The sequence below is a fragment of the Helianthus annuus genome, chromosome 4, assembly GCF_002127325.2.
Source record: "Helianthus annuus cultivar XRQ/B chromosome 4, HanXRQr2.0-SUNRISE, whole genome shotgun sequence".
NCBI classification, from domain to species: domain Eukaryota; kingdom Viridiplantae; phylum Streptophyta; class Magnoliopsida; order Asterales; family Asteraceae; genus Helianthus; species Helianthus annuus.
Window position 1 is genome coordinate 195,001,867 of NC_035436.2, and position 12,661 is coordinate 195,014,527.

The 12,661-nt window shown below is 35.2% G+C and overlaps 1 protein-coding gene and 3 non-coding genes across 4 annotated transcripts; all 4 read left to right on the forward strand.

Annotated features, from left to right (window-relative positions):
* Window positions 1–781: 781 nt before the first annotated feature.
* Window positions 782–6,623, forward strand: LOC110937736 (probable protein S-acyltransferase 14). Its single transcript, XM_022180194.2, has 7 exons — window positions 782–1,160; window positions 3,925–4,147; window positions 4,243–4,334; window positions 5,216–5,339; window positions 5,438–5,523; window positions 5,739–5,804; window positions 6,154–6,623. The coding sequence occupies exons 1-7, from the start codon at window positions 951–953 to the stop codon at window positions 6,277–6,279; spliced, it is 927 nt and encodes a 308-aa protein (XP_022035886.1). The 5' UTR covers window positions 782–950; the 3' UTR covers window positions 6,280–6,623.
* A 1,139-nt stretch (window positions 6,624–7,762) lies between these two features.
* Window positions 7,763–7,842, forward strand: TRNAL-UAG. Its single transcript has one exon. It is a non-coding gene; the product is annotated as a tRNA-Leu (tRNA).
* A 464-nt stretch (window positions 7,843–8,306) lies between these two features.
* Window positions 8,307–8,386, forward strand: TRNAL-UAG. The gene has a single exon. It is a non-coding gene; the product is annotated as a tRNA-Leu (tRNA).
* Window positions 8,387–11,209: 2,823 nt separating this feature from the next.
* Window positions 11,210–11,289, forward strand: TRNAL-UAG. Its single transcript has one exon. It is a non-coding gene; the product is annotated as a tRNA-Leu (tRNA).
* The last annotated feature ends 1,372 nt before the right edge of the window (window positions 11,290–12,661 follow it).

A 12,661-nucleotide genomic window follows, 5' to 3' on the forward strand; every position in this document is an offset into this window, starting at 1 on the left:
AAGGTAGAACACTCTTTGATATCTCCATAGTTTATATAATAAATTATGTTATATTAAATTAGGGTTGCTCACGAGACGAGACGAGCCGAGTCGAACCGAACCGGTCAGACCTTTGCTCGTGCTCGGTTCATTTACAAACCAATCTGAGCTGAACCGAACCGAGCGTTTTTTCATCCGAGCCAAAGTCGAGCGAGCGTCTTTCGATCCGAGCATTTTTCAATCGAACGTCGAGCGAGTATCGAGCGTCGCATAACAAACAAGGAAAGTGACGATGGGGGTGCTAGTTATTAGAATAAAGTGCAATTTTCATCCCTGATGTTTCGTCTAATAGAATACAAGTAAAAATTTAACAAATAACAAGGAATACAAAAACACTCAACTAGTTCTATCTAGATTAACTAAGCGGGAATATAAATCGTCGACCGATTGAAACATACCCTTGTTCTATCGAAAGTTTGAAATTGAAAGAACCGATTTAAGCAAAACCCTGGCGAGTTGGCGTCTTGGCGAGCGGCGATGGAGAAATTAAATAATGATGACCAATGGGGAGTTTTGATTTGGGTCTTGTACTTCTGAAGCGAATGGCGGGTTAAGACTTGAGTATTAATCGACACTTCTTGTTTTAGTGTTTGAAATTTGACTTAATTACTCGAACATTTAAGTCTTTGATAATAAACTACTGATATTAAACTTAAATTCTAATTACTTAAACGAGCTATATTGGAGCGAGTTAGCGTCTCTAGTTATTTCATTAAAAATTCATGACCTGACTCACAGAAACAAATGTTACTATTAAAAAATCCGAACGATTTTGGCCCACGTCACAAGATTCAGATATAATCAAAACCCAGAAACAAAAATCTTGACTTTTTAAAACCCTTTTGGGGGTTTGATTTCTTCCTTCAATTTTAAACTTTCGTTAATTTCTATTGATTCATCTGACGAGTGTTATGTATAGATCTGGAGTTGTGATGGCATGGAACGTGTTCAAATTCTGTACGGCCCTTCGAGGTTTAGGGTCGATCATGATCTTGTTGGTTCTTGGTGTTGTTGGTGTCACCTATTACGCCGTCGTTTTGTGTAATTACGGCCCTGCTTTGACCGCCGGTGGCTTTGACTCACTCGTTGCAGTTCTAATTTTAATCGTATTTCATGCTCTGGTAATAAGTTTTTTAATTATTGTTAAAATTTATATTTGTATGTGTTTTCTTAATTATTGTTAAATTTCAAGGTGTTTTGTGACTGTTTAATATTGCAAGTTAAGATTAATTAATTAATTCATTAAGTTTATATAAATATATTAGAAAAAATGAGGAATATAAGCTGCACAAGTTGTGATTTAATGAAAATTTAGCTGTGTAAACTGTAAAGTATAATTGAGTTGAAATTCTATTAAACTTAGTTTGATCATGTACAAAATGCCATGAATTTGATTGGATATAGAGTAGATGTTTGGTAATTTAAGGAACATTTTAGTGGTTAATAGTAAATTCTTTTTTCTGTTTTAGCTCACATTTAATTTGAGGAATTTAATTAAAAAGAAAAAAATAATATTATGATTTTCAAGATAAGATTGCTATTGACCTCACTTCAATGTTCTTATTTTTGTAATTTGAATTACTTGTTAATAAATATCATGTACTTATGTATGATTCGAGACGAGATTTAGGCTCTAATCGGGTGTTTGGATGTGCGGTTACGAACTGAATGTTGTGATTTTAAGGAATGGGTTCTGATACAGATAATGAGTTGTATAAAGTTATAGATAGCTAGGTAATGTCACACTTATCTCAATTCTCAGTTTTTTTTTTTTTTTTTTTTACGGTTTCTCCTTTCCTGTTATACAAATCTGATTATTTTGTTGATCATAGGTAGTTAGGAAATAACTTTAATTAGTTTAAACACACGTCCAAACACCCTGTAATTTGATACTTCATGTAAATGTTAGTTTCTTCATGTCTTTTATGTTTTTATGTTTTTGTTGAATATACATGTAAAAGGGTTGAGATCCTGTACAAACAGCACATACTGTGAGAACCATAAGAACAGATCTGAACCATCCAAATTCTAGATCAACGGTTTGTGTTGATTACAATTAAAAACCTTAGAATTAAAAGATATAATTATACAACCAGGGGTAATAAAGTAAATGTGCTATTTGTGGACCCCACTAAATCTCCGAACTATCAGATTGTTCCCCTTTTTACGTCCGTATCCAACTACAACTCTTCCTTCCTAATTCATTCATCGTTATCTGTGCTAATTAAATATAAAAAGAAATAAACTTCTATGAATCACAATTTATTCAATCATCCATCGTTGTTATCTGATCGACCGAGAAAGAACAAGGATACGAAGAGTGTGCTGATCGGCTAGAAGAGGTTCGATTAGATCGAGAAAAGCTTCAATCTGGTAAGCATTTATCCCCAACTGTTCATCTTCTTTTTTCTAATTTTTAGGGTTTTTTTGGGGGGCGAAGTTGAAGGGTGCTGGTTGTTGTTGAGGGAGATGTTCACGGCCGGCGGGGATGGTGCTGACTGTTCATGTTGATGATATTTTTGCCGGAGATGTGTGATATTGTTCACGGGTGCTGGTTGTTCTTGTTCAAAAAGGTGGTGCTGACTGTTCTTGTTCACGGATATGGTGCTGATATTGGTCACAGCGATTGTGCTGACTGTTCTTGTTGATGTGTGTTGAAAGTGTGCTGATTATTGTTGCTTGTTCGTGCCATTGTGCTGACTGTTCTTGTTGATGTGTGTTGAAAGTGTGCTGATTATTGTTGCTTGTTCGTGCCATTGTGCTGACTGTTCTTGTTGATGTGTGTTGAAAGTGTGCTGATTATTGTTGCCTGCGAAGATGAAGATCTCTGGAAAATTTCAAATTTTGATTTGAAATATTGCATGAATATAGGGGATAATTAAAATTTAGAATTAATTAAATACAAAAAGTCTTGTGGGTAAAGTCTAAAATACCCTTGTCTAATTTTTTTAATGAAGGACACATGTCTAATAGTGGTTGGTTCTTATAGTTCTTACCAATATTAAGGTTTGTATTTGATCCCATCTCACATGTAAAATAGTGTATATACCATGCATAGTTGTCAATAGTGAGCGTAGCGATTGCTATAGCGCGCTACGTAGTGTATAGGTCAAGGCTCACTATTAGGGTTGTAGCGATAGATAGCGATAATAGCGACAATTTAATTTAATTTAATTTTTTTGTTTTTTTAAATGTAAATAGCTATTACATATAGCTATAAAATAGCTGGATTTTAGGTTTTTTTTATATATACATGTAAAATAGCATATATACTAGGGTAGTTTGATACAATATACACATAAATTTTTTTAAAAAAATTTCTAGTGTATCGCTATTTATAGGATAGCCGCCCGCTATTCGCTATGTAGCATATAGGTACCTTATCGCTATTTGTCGCTATTTGCCATTAACAACCATGATACCATGGTATTTTGATATAATATACAATTATACATATAATTTTTTTTATAGTGTATCGCTATTTATAAAATACCGCCCGCTATTTATCGCTATTCGCAATGTAGCAGATAGGTACGTTTTCGCTATTTGTCACTATCGCCATTAACAACTATGATTATATCTATTAATTTCTTGAATAATTAGACATGAATAAACACTCAAACATCTGATTATTACAACTAAAAGGTTTAAACAAAGAAAGCACATCCAAACACACTCTCTTACAACCCGTTTTCTGACTACTGATTATTGAAAATCATATAATCGATTAATCACCCACATAATGAGAATCCTAGGTTCCTAACAATGAGTTTAGTCAAATTGTTTAACTACGTTAATAAATTATTTTTGCTTCTTCTTTCTGTGCACCAATTATAGTGCATGTATGCTTATTGATCCTATATTATAACAATTACGTTGATCCAGCTGGCGATGCTACTATGGAGTTATTTTTCTGTTGTCTTCACCGACCCAGGTGGCGTGCCACCTAATTATCGGCCACTCATAGATCAAGAAAGAGGAGAAATGGATCCATTGGAAGCGTCTGAGTCTGTCCCGTTGGCTACACCCGATTCAACTCATACAAGAATCCGTTATTGTCGCAAGTGTAACCAGTTAAAACCGCCCCGGTGCCACCATTGTTCCGTTTGTGAGTTCACTCTCTTACTTCATTGATAATCTTTGTATCATTCTATTTTTTTAATTTTTTAATGTAAAGAATGTATGTTTTGTGACATTTTATAGGTGGAAGGTGTGTGCTGAAAATGGATCATCATTGTGTGTGGGTTGTTAATTGTGTCGGGGCACTAAACTACAAGTATTTTCTTCTCTTCTTGGTACGTTCGTTATTCTATCTTCATGTTGGTGATATGTCTAAATTACCCTTCATTTGTGGATAGAAAACTTTAATAAAATAGTTTGATGACTACAGGAAAATATGTAACTTAGCGTGACACTTCGTAAAATGAACATTTCAAGTTCCATGGAACATCGTAAAACATAAATTATTACTGTGAATGCATGAAGTGAGCATTTTTCAGTTTTCCGTATTACTTCAATACTTCGTATCACTTGCTTAAAATTGTGTTCGGTCAACACGCTGAAAATTGGGAAATGAATCAATCATACAGTCTTTCAAAGCAACATATATAGAATTATAAACTGGCCCCACTGATTGGTGAAAGTATGTTTTATAAAGGGAGTTAATATTCACACACTGTATACGGGCCGCATAACGTTATACGGCCCGTATAGAATAATCTGACATGACAAATATTTGGCTGTATAATGTTATACGACTCGTATAATGTTATAAGGCTCATGGAGAAAATATTAGGTCGTACAACATTCTATACGGGTCGTATAACATTATACGGATCGTATACATTATATGAGGTTTGGGTCGTATAACATTATATGAGTCGTATAACATTGTATACGGGTCGTATAATGTTATACTGCCCGTATACACGGAGACAAAAAAACGTTCCCTGACATTTTTTGTGTGCAACAATCAGTTATGCGGCCCGTATAACTCTATACGGGCCGTATACATATAGGGATGTGAAAATAAGATTTTAGGGGTGTGGGAATAGTGGGAGCCTTTATAAATCGTATTTATATTATCATGATTAATTAACGTATTCATTGCAAATCTTTTACAAGGGATAGTGTCACTATGTCACTCTTTATGTGATGTTTTTGTTGATTAATGCAGTTCTACACGTTTCTCGAGACAACAGTTGTAACCGCAGCATTGTTACCACGTTTCATAGTATTCTTTAGTGACGAAGAGATTCCCGGGTCACCTAGCACTCTAGCAACAACCTTTTTCGCTTTTGGTCCCATCTAATGAACCCGTTTTTTTTTTTTTTTTTTTACTTTTGATGTGACCCCTTTGTTTTTATTGCCTTCATGTAACCATTCATCCTTTTTGCAGTCTTGAATTTGGCTTTTGCTTTAAGTGTTTTCGGGTTTCTAATTATGCACATATCGTTGGTAGCTGCGAATACCACAACAATAGAGGTACTGTTTTCTTGTTATTTAAGTTTACACGTTTCAGTTTCTTGATCCTTTAAACAAAAACAAATGGTCCTTAAACCCCGTCACAGTTTTAACTGCCAAGACTATTATTATAACTTTTTTGAAATATATTTGACGAATAGTCATACATGTCGTTCAACAACATACGTAAGTTAAATGTGGCATTATTGATGTATGTGGATTGTGGTGGTGATCAGGCATACGAGAAGAAGACTACTGCAAGATGGCGTTACGATCTTGGTCGCAAGCGGAACTTTGAACAGGTTATTTTGACATTATTGAAGCTTATGTTACATATTTGGTCAATAGTCAAACCATTTCGTTTTAATTATATATCCTGGGCATATGTTAATATTTTCATGGAAGTTAAGGCATGTTATATATGTAAACATCGGTATCTTTTAGCCTATAAGTTTGAATTAATATTTTACCGTTTTTTAAAAACTGGATCCAAAGAAAGAGTCAGTGTTTGACTACAACAGGTCAACTGTTGTGCTATCAAAACTATTTGTCAAAAATCTTTTATAGTGATGACAATAGGTTAAAATGTAACCTTATGTTAGTTTTATTCATTATCGTTTAATTTATATAAAAATTTGGTGAAAATTTCAGGTGTTTGGGACGGTAAAAAGCTATTGGTTTATTCCAGCTTATAGTGATGAAGATTTGCGAAGAATGCCCGCCCTTCAAGGCCTGGAGTATCCAACAAAACCGGATTTCGACACCCAAGAATTCTAAAACGAGCATGATTAGAAAAAAGAAAGAAAATCTTGGTTAATAGCATCACCTCAGTCGTCACCCCCTCAAACCCACCACACATGCGATGTACCGAATGGCCTGCAACTGAGTTCGGTATAGGTGTTGTAGAAGTGGTAGTTCAGCCGTGAGCGGGGAAACATTGAATAAACGTAATGTTTATTTAATGGGTATAGTTTTTGCGAGTTTGTTTTTTTTGTTTTTTTTGTTTTTTTTTTTTTTTGATGAAGCTAGTGCAAGTCATATAGAGGTTGTTGTAAGCCATACATTAGTAACGATTTGACGAATAGCCCACACGTAAAGCATTCCAACTTTGTGTTGATTTTTTTTTTTGAATCGCAAATATTTCTACTTTACACCTGTTATACTAAAATACTTCTCTTGCTCAGGTTTGAACCTTATTCTCTAAGAGGCATATACCTCTACCAAGTGGTAGCCTCACATTAGCGCAACCTTGTGTTATTTTACATCTCGATTTTATGATCCGATAGAAATAATAGGCTTCTTATATTCTTACAGGTTCATGACTCGGTCATTAAGAAAACACGCGTTTTTTTTTTCTTTTACCATTAACAGGGTCAAGTTGAACTACGGATTCCTTAACTGAAATAAAACCGTTTAGTTAACAAGTCATCCGAGTGAACAAGCGATATCAACTTGCTCGATGATTAGTCAAGTGGCAAACATGCTACTACAATTGCATTTACTTTCTATGATAAATTTCCGGAAGTGATAAAAAATGTGCATTCCAGCAAAGTATGTATTTGAGTCTGATTGCAGCTCTCACTTAACAAATTATGAAAACTAATCACATATAAAACGACAGTTGCCGGGCCAGTCACTCGTTACCACCATACAGATGAGAAGATGATCACAATGAGATTTGCCATGGTGATCTTGGAACCTTTTTTTTGTTTCAGTGGTGGGGTGGTTGGCTACATGGTTATGTAGAGGAAGATACGATTGACACGTACCTGAAAAGATACGATGATAGGAATCATGTTCTAGTTTCTAGTCTAAATGTCAATTGTCTATTTTAGGAGGGAGGTAAGTGCAAATAATATAGTATAAGTATGGTATAAGTATGAGTCACTAATTACTTGGGGAGGAGGATAGGAAAATACGTAATTTGTTAGGCTCTGTTTACAGAGAGAGAGGGCGTAGCCCTGGGAACACTTCGGTGTTAGTCTGTATCATCTTCTTCGTATCAATTTCAATTCCAATATATTGTGCTTTTCTCACTTTCAATGAATTGTTAGTAATCAGAATCAAACCCTATCATACGATTGACACGTACCTGAAACGAAAGAGTGGCATCGCCTGCTACTGCCACATTCAAAGACATAATACGAAGTTACATTGACCAACCGAAACACTGTTAAAATCATTGAATTGTTAGATAGGATAATATCACACATTTATTATATTAAACTTTATGAATTTCTTCAATTGTTATAAATATCAAGACAGTTTGGCCGAGTGGTCTAAGGCGCCAGATTTAGGCTCTGGTCCGAAAGGGCGTGGGTTCAAATCCCACAGCTGTCAATATTTTTTTGAATACTGTTTTTATTTCTTTTCTGTTTCACTAGTCTATAAGGTTGTTCTGAATCATAAATCTTCAGTTCTGTTTCGGGTGGAAACTGGAACTTTTTATTTTTGGATTGGTAAAACAACAGTTTTTCTTCCGCTACATAATGACAGCATTCCTGCACATCACTTCAACTTTGTTGACTGACGACTATGAACACTTAGAATAAGACTTGGCAACAAAACCAACCAACCAACCCCTCCACCGCAACAATACTCCCCGGGTAGGGATGCTATCTGACAACATCGCTAATGTATTGAAACACAATAATCATCAAAGAAGATGTATTTTCAAACTCACATTACTTTACTTATTATATGTAGTACATTAAGACCATTACTTTTATGTTTACCAAAGTGTAATGAAAAACCCATTGTCTCATTTATATTCTAACAATCGCTTCCAACATTATAAACATCCAGACAGTTTGGCCGAGTGGTCTAAGGCGCCAGATTTAGGCTCTGGTCCGAAAGGGCGTGGGTTCAAATCCCACAGCTGTCATTCTTTTTTTTTTCATAATCTTGATTATTTATAGGTGACACTTTTGACCCATTTACTTATTCATTGGTTGTTTTAGTTGTGTTTTATATCAAACGAGTTGACGCTACCCCGCTCGTTGCGGCGGAATGTTGATTATAAAAGTCTATAGTATCACCATATTAGCAAATACTAATTAGGTATCTTTTAAATTTAAATTTATGGTAGTTAAGAAATGCCATCTCATCACAATTCCCTCTTACCATCAAAGGAATTCAAAACATGCATAGATCGATATCACACGACTGTGTTATTTTATTTTCAAAGAGTTTCTTGATCAAACTCTTATTAACAGCCACTTGAACCATGTTTGTTTTGGTTTCTGGTTTAAAACATCACACGTACTCTCAATGTATGTTCAGATCTATACATCAATCAAATGCTTTTTTTTAATTATATATAGTTGTATATTTCATGAGCCATTACGATGGCTCGTTATGTTTTTTATTTAATCCTTCGTGTTTTTGCTATTCAACCTCTCAAAAAGGTGTGAATATGCAAAATCTGGCAAAACTAGAGGGCACGATCATTCGATGTTAATTTTATATGATCCATCACGTTGGTTCGAATAAAACTCCTTACCATAACATGAATCATCTCACCTTTTCACATGGAACCAACATATTACTTTTATTCATAGGGAACCATGTTGCTTTTTGTATATGCATATAATTTCTAACAGACGCGACTTTTAAACTAAGGGGTATAACCCAAGTTGCTTTTTGTAGTATTGTATAATATAACGGGTCAAATGAAAAAGTTTAGTCGGAAGTTAACTGTGGCAGTATTGATATATGTGGTTAATATCAGGCATATGAGAATAGGGGTGTCCAAACTGCTGGACGCTCGAAGATCGTTCGACGATCGTTCGAAAAAGCTCGGAAATTTGCTCCTTCGATTCTTTGCTCGGTTAAAACCGAGCCGAGCAGCTCGGTTCGGTTTAAAACCGAACCGAGCACGAGCATAGGTACGCTCGCTCGTCGCTCGTTCGGTTTCGATCAAAATTTATTATTATATATATTATATTGATTAAATATAATAAACATGTAGTAAAATATCCACTTCCCCTAAATCCAAATCCTCTCGTATTCTGTCTTCATATCTTCCACTTTCATGATGCTTCTTTTTAAATTATTAATAATTAAGATGCCAAATGTGCTGTTGTGATGTGTTTTGTTGATGATCTATATATTTGTTAAATTGACAGCTTCATATGGGTTTGAATTGCTTCTTTTTCTAATTTCTCAATTTCTTTGACTCCTGGTTACAGGTAGATCAAGATTACATAATAGATCAAGATATGTGGACAGATTTTTGCACCTGAAAGAGCCGAAAGAGGGGTGTTTTATGGGTTTGAATTGATGTTACTGTAACACATTTTATGTTTTGAAATCAGTTTTTGATTGAAGATGTCTAGAATGACTTTAACACGTGTTTTGGAAGTTATTTTGCATTTTAGATGTTCTTAAACACTAAACATTTGAATGACATTTTGTGTTTATTTTTATGGGACTTTTTATGTTTGTATTTTGGCTAAATAAAACTAAGCAAAAGCGAACCGAACCGAGCACGAGCATAAGATTTTCGCTCGATTACCTAAATCCGAACCGAACCGAGCGGCTCGGTTTCAAACCGAACCGAGCACGAGCAGACCTCCGTTCGGTTCGGTTCGGCTCATGAACACCCCTATATGAGAAGAAGACTACCACAAGATGGCGTTACGATCTTGGTCGCTAGAGGAACTTTGAACAGGTTATCTTGACATTATTGAAGCTTATGTCACATATTTGGTCAATAGTCAAACATTTCTTTTTAATTATATATCCTGGACATGTGTTAATATTTTCAGTGAAGTGAGGGAGTGTTATGTATGTAAACATCAGTATCTTTTAGCCTATGCGTTTGAATTTATCTTTTACCGTTTTTAAAATTTGAATCCAAAGAAAGAGTCAATGTTTGACTACAAAAGGTCATCTGTTGTGCTACCAAAACTATTTGTCAAAGGTCGAAATTACATCTTTAATCTGTTATAGTGATGACGATAGGTTGAGAAGTAACTTTATGTTAGTTTTATTCATTTTGTTTGGTTTATCTATGAGTTTGGTGAAAATTTCAGGTGTTTGGGACAATACAAAGCTATTGGTTTATTCCAGCTTATAGTGGTGAAGTTTGCGAAGAATGCCCGCCCTTCAAGACCTGAAGTATCCATTAAAATCGGATTTTGACACCCCAGAATTCTGAAATGAGCATGATTAGAAAACAAGAAAGAAAATATTGGTTAATAGCATCACCTCAGTCCTCACCCCCCCCCCCCCAACCCACCATTCGTGCGATGTACTGAATGGCCTGCAACTGAGTTTGGTATGAGTGTTTAACTATTGTAGAAGTGGTAGTTCAGCTGTGAGTGGGGAAACATTGGATAAACGGAATGTTTATTTTAACGGGTATAGTTTTCGGGCGTTTTTTTTAATGAAGTTAGTGCAAGTCATATATAGGTTGTTGTAAGTCATAACGTTTTGAAGAATAGCTGACACGTAATTCATCTGCAACTTTGTGATGATTTTACATCTCGATTTTCATGTTCAGATAAAAATAATAGGCTTCTTTATTACATTACATGTTCATGACTCGATCGTTAAAAAAGATACATGTTTTTATTAAACCATTTTTATAACAAATCATCTGAATGAATAAGTGATAATTTCCAGAAGTGATAACATGTTTGAAAATGTCACACACGTTGATTATATTAATCTCTAGGAAAATATAAAGTTCATTAAACATCCAGACAGTTTGGCCGAGTGGTCTAAGGCGCCAGATTTAGGCTCTGGTCCGAAAGGGCGTGGGTTCAAATCCCACAGCTGTCAACTTTTTTTTTCATATTCTCGTGTCTTTCTTGAACGCAAGTCTATTGACAGGTGCACAACTGCTAACTTGCAGGGTCTTCTTTTTCCTCAAGTTGCAGTTTATCATGATCATTTCATCAGAAAAAGGATCAAAATTCAATGGATTTCCGTCTTTTATTTGCGGTATTTATGTGTGATTTGTTTTTTGTTTTATGGATTTGCCCAAGTGGAGAATTGGGAGTCTTGTTAAAAAAGAATAATTGGCATCTTTTTTACTAATCTAAGGTTGTACTGATTTATAAATCTTGATTATTTACTGGTCGCAATTTTGACTCATTTACTTATTCATTGGTTGTTTTAATTGTTTTTTATATCAAATGGGTCAAATGAAAAAGCTTAGTCGGAAATGGAACCAAGTTAAAGAAAGGGGTTAAGCCAATGAAGAACTCAACTTGTTTTGCCCATGGCTTTATAGCCTAGTGGTATCTTGGAGGGGGGGGGGGGGGATAAGACTTTGGGACCAATAGATCCTGGGTTCGATTCCCACAAGGGGGGTTTTTCCATGTTTATTGGGTTTATCTATAGGTTAAAACTACTAGGTGTGAAAGCTAGTGATTCAAGTAGTTTAATATAAAACCATTAAATCACAATCGTAAGAATATTTTATTATTAACAATGTTGTAAATTTCATTAATAAAGTACCTAAATGACACCAACTAATGAGGAACAACAACATTATTTCTTTACCAAACCCATTGAAAAATACCCGAATTAATAGGGATGTTCATAGAGAAGTACCTAAATGACACAAACTAAAGAGAAACGGTCACCTCGTCGACACCCCCACATTCAATTGATTTTCCCACGTACCAAAATTGGCATACACTACCTAATCAAGCAAACCGATTAACTACCCACACAAACCGAAGGCACTATCCAATAAACGTCCCAAGTACCCTTAAAACTTATTTCGGTTCCTGGTTGTGTTCAATTGACAAAGTTATTAGACTATCCGTAGTGGAGGGGTATATCACGCCAAAGGGTCATATGGCGCCCCATGGCGCCTTGACACACCAATACGGCCGGCGTTATATGTAGCCCAAGGCTCTTCCTCGCGAAAAATATATGTTATGTTGGTCTCTTACACACATATACTTACATACATATGTATGGATAATTGAAAGGGTTATATAACCCTATTTCTATTACATATTTTGCCACTTGTCACGTAACCCCTCTTATGGAGCTTAACCAGTACACACGGCTTTAGATTTAAGGTGCTGTTCTCCTTAAGGTCAAAGGTTTAAGCCTCGCTAAACACGAATTTAATGTGATTTAACTTGTTAAAAAGAAGTGGTAGAAAACAAAGTCAAAACAAGTAACCTGTAGATAA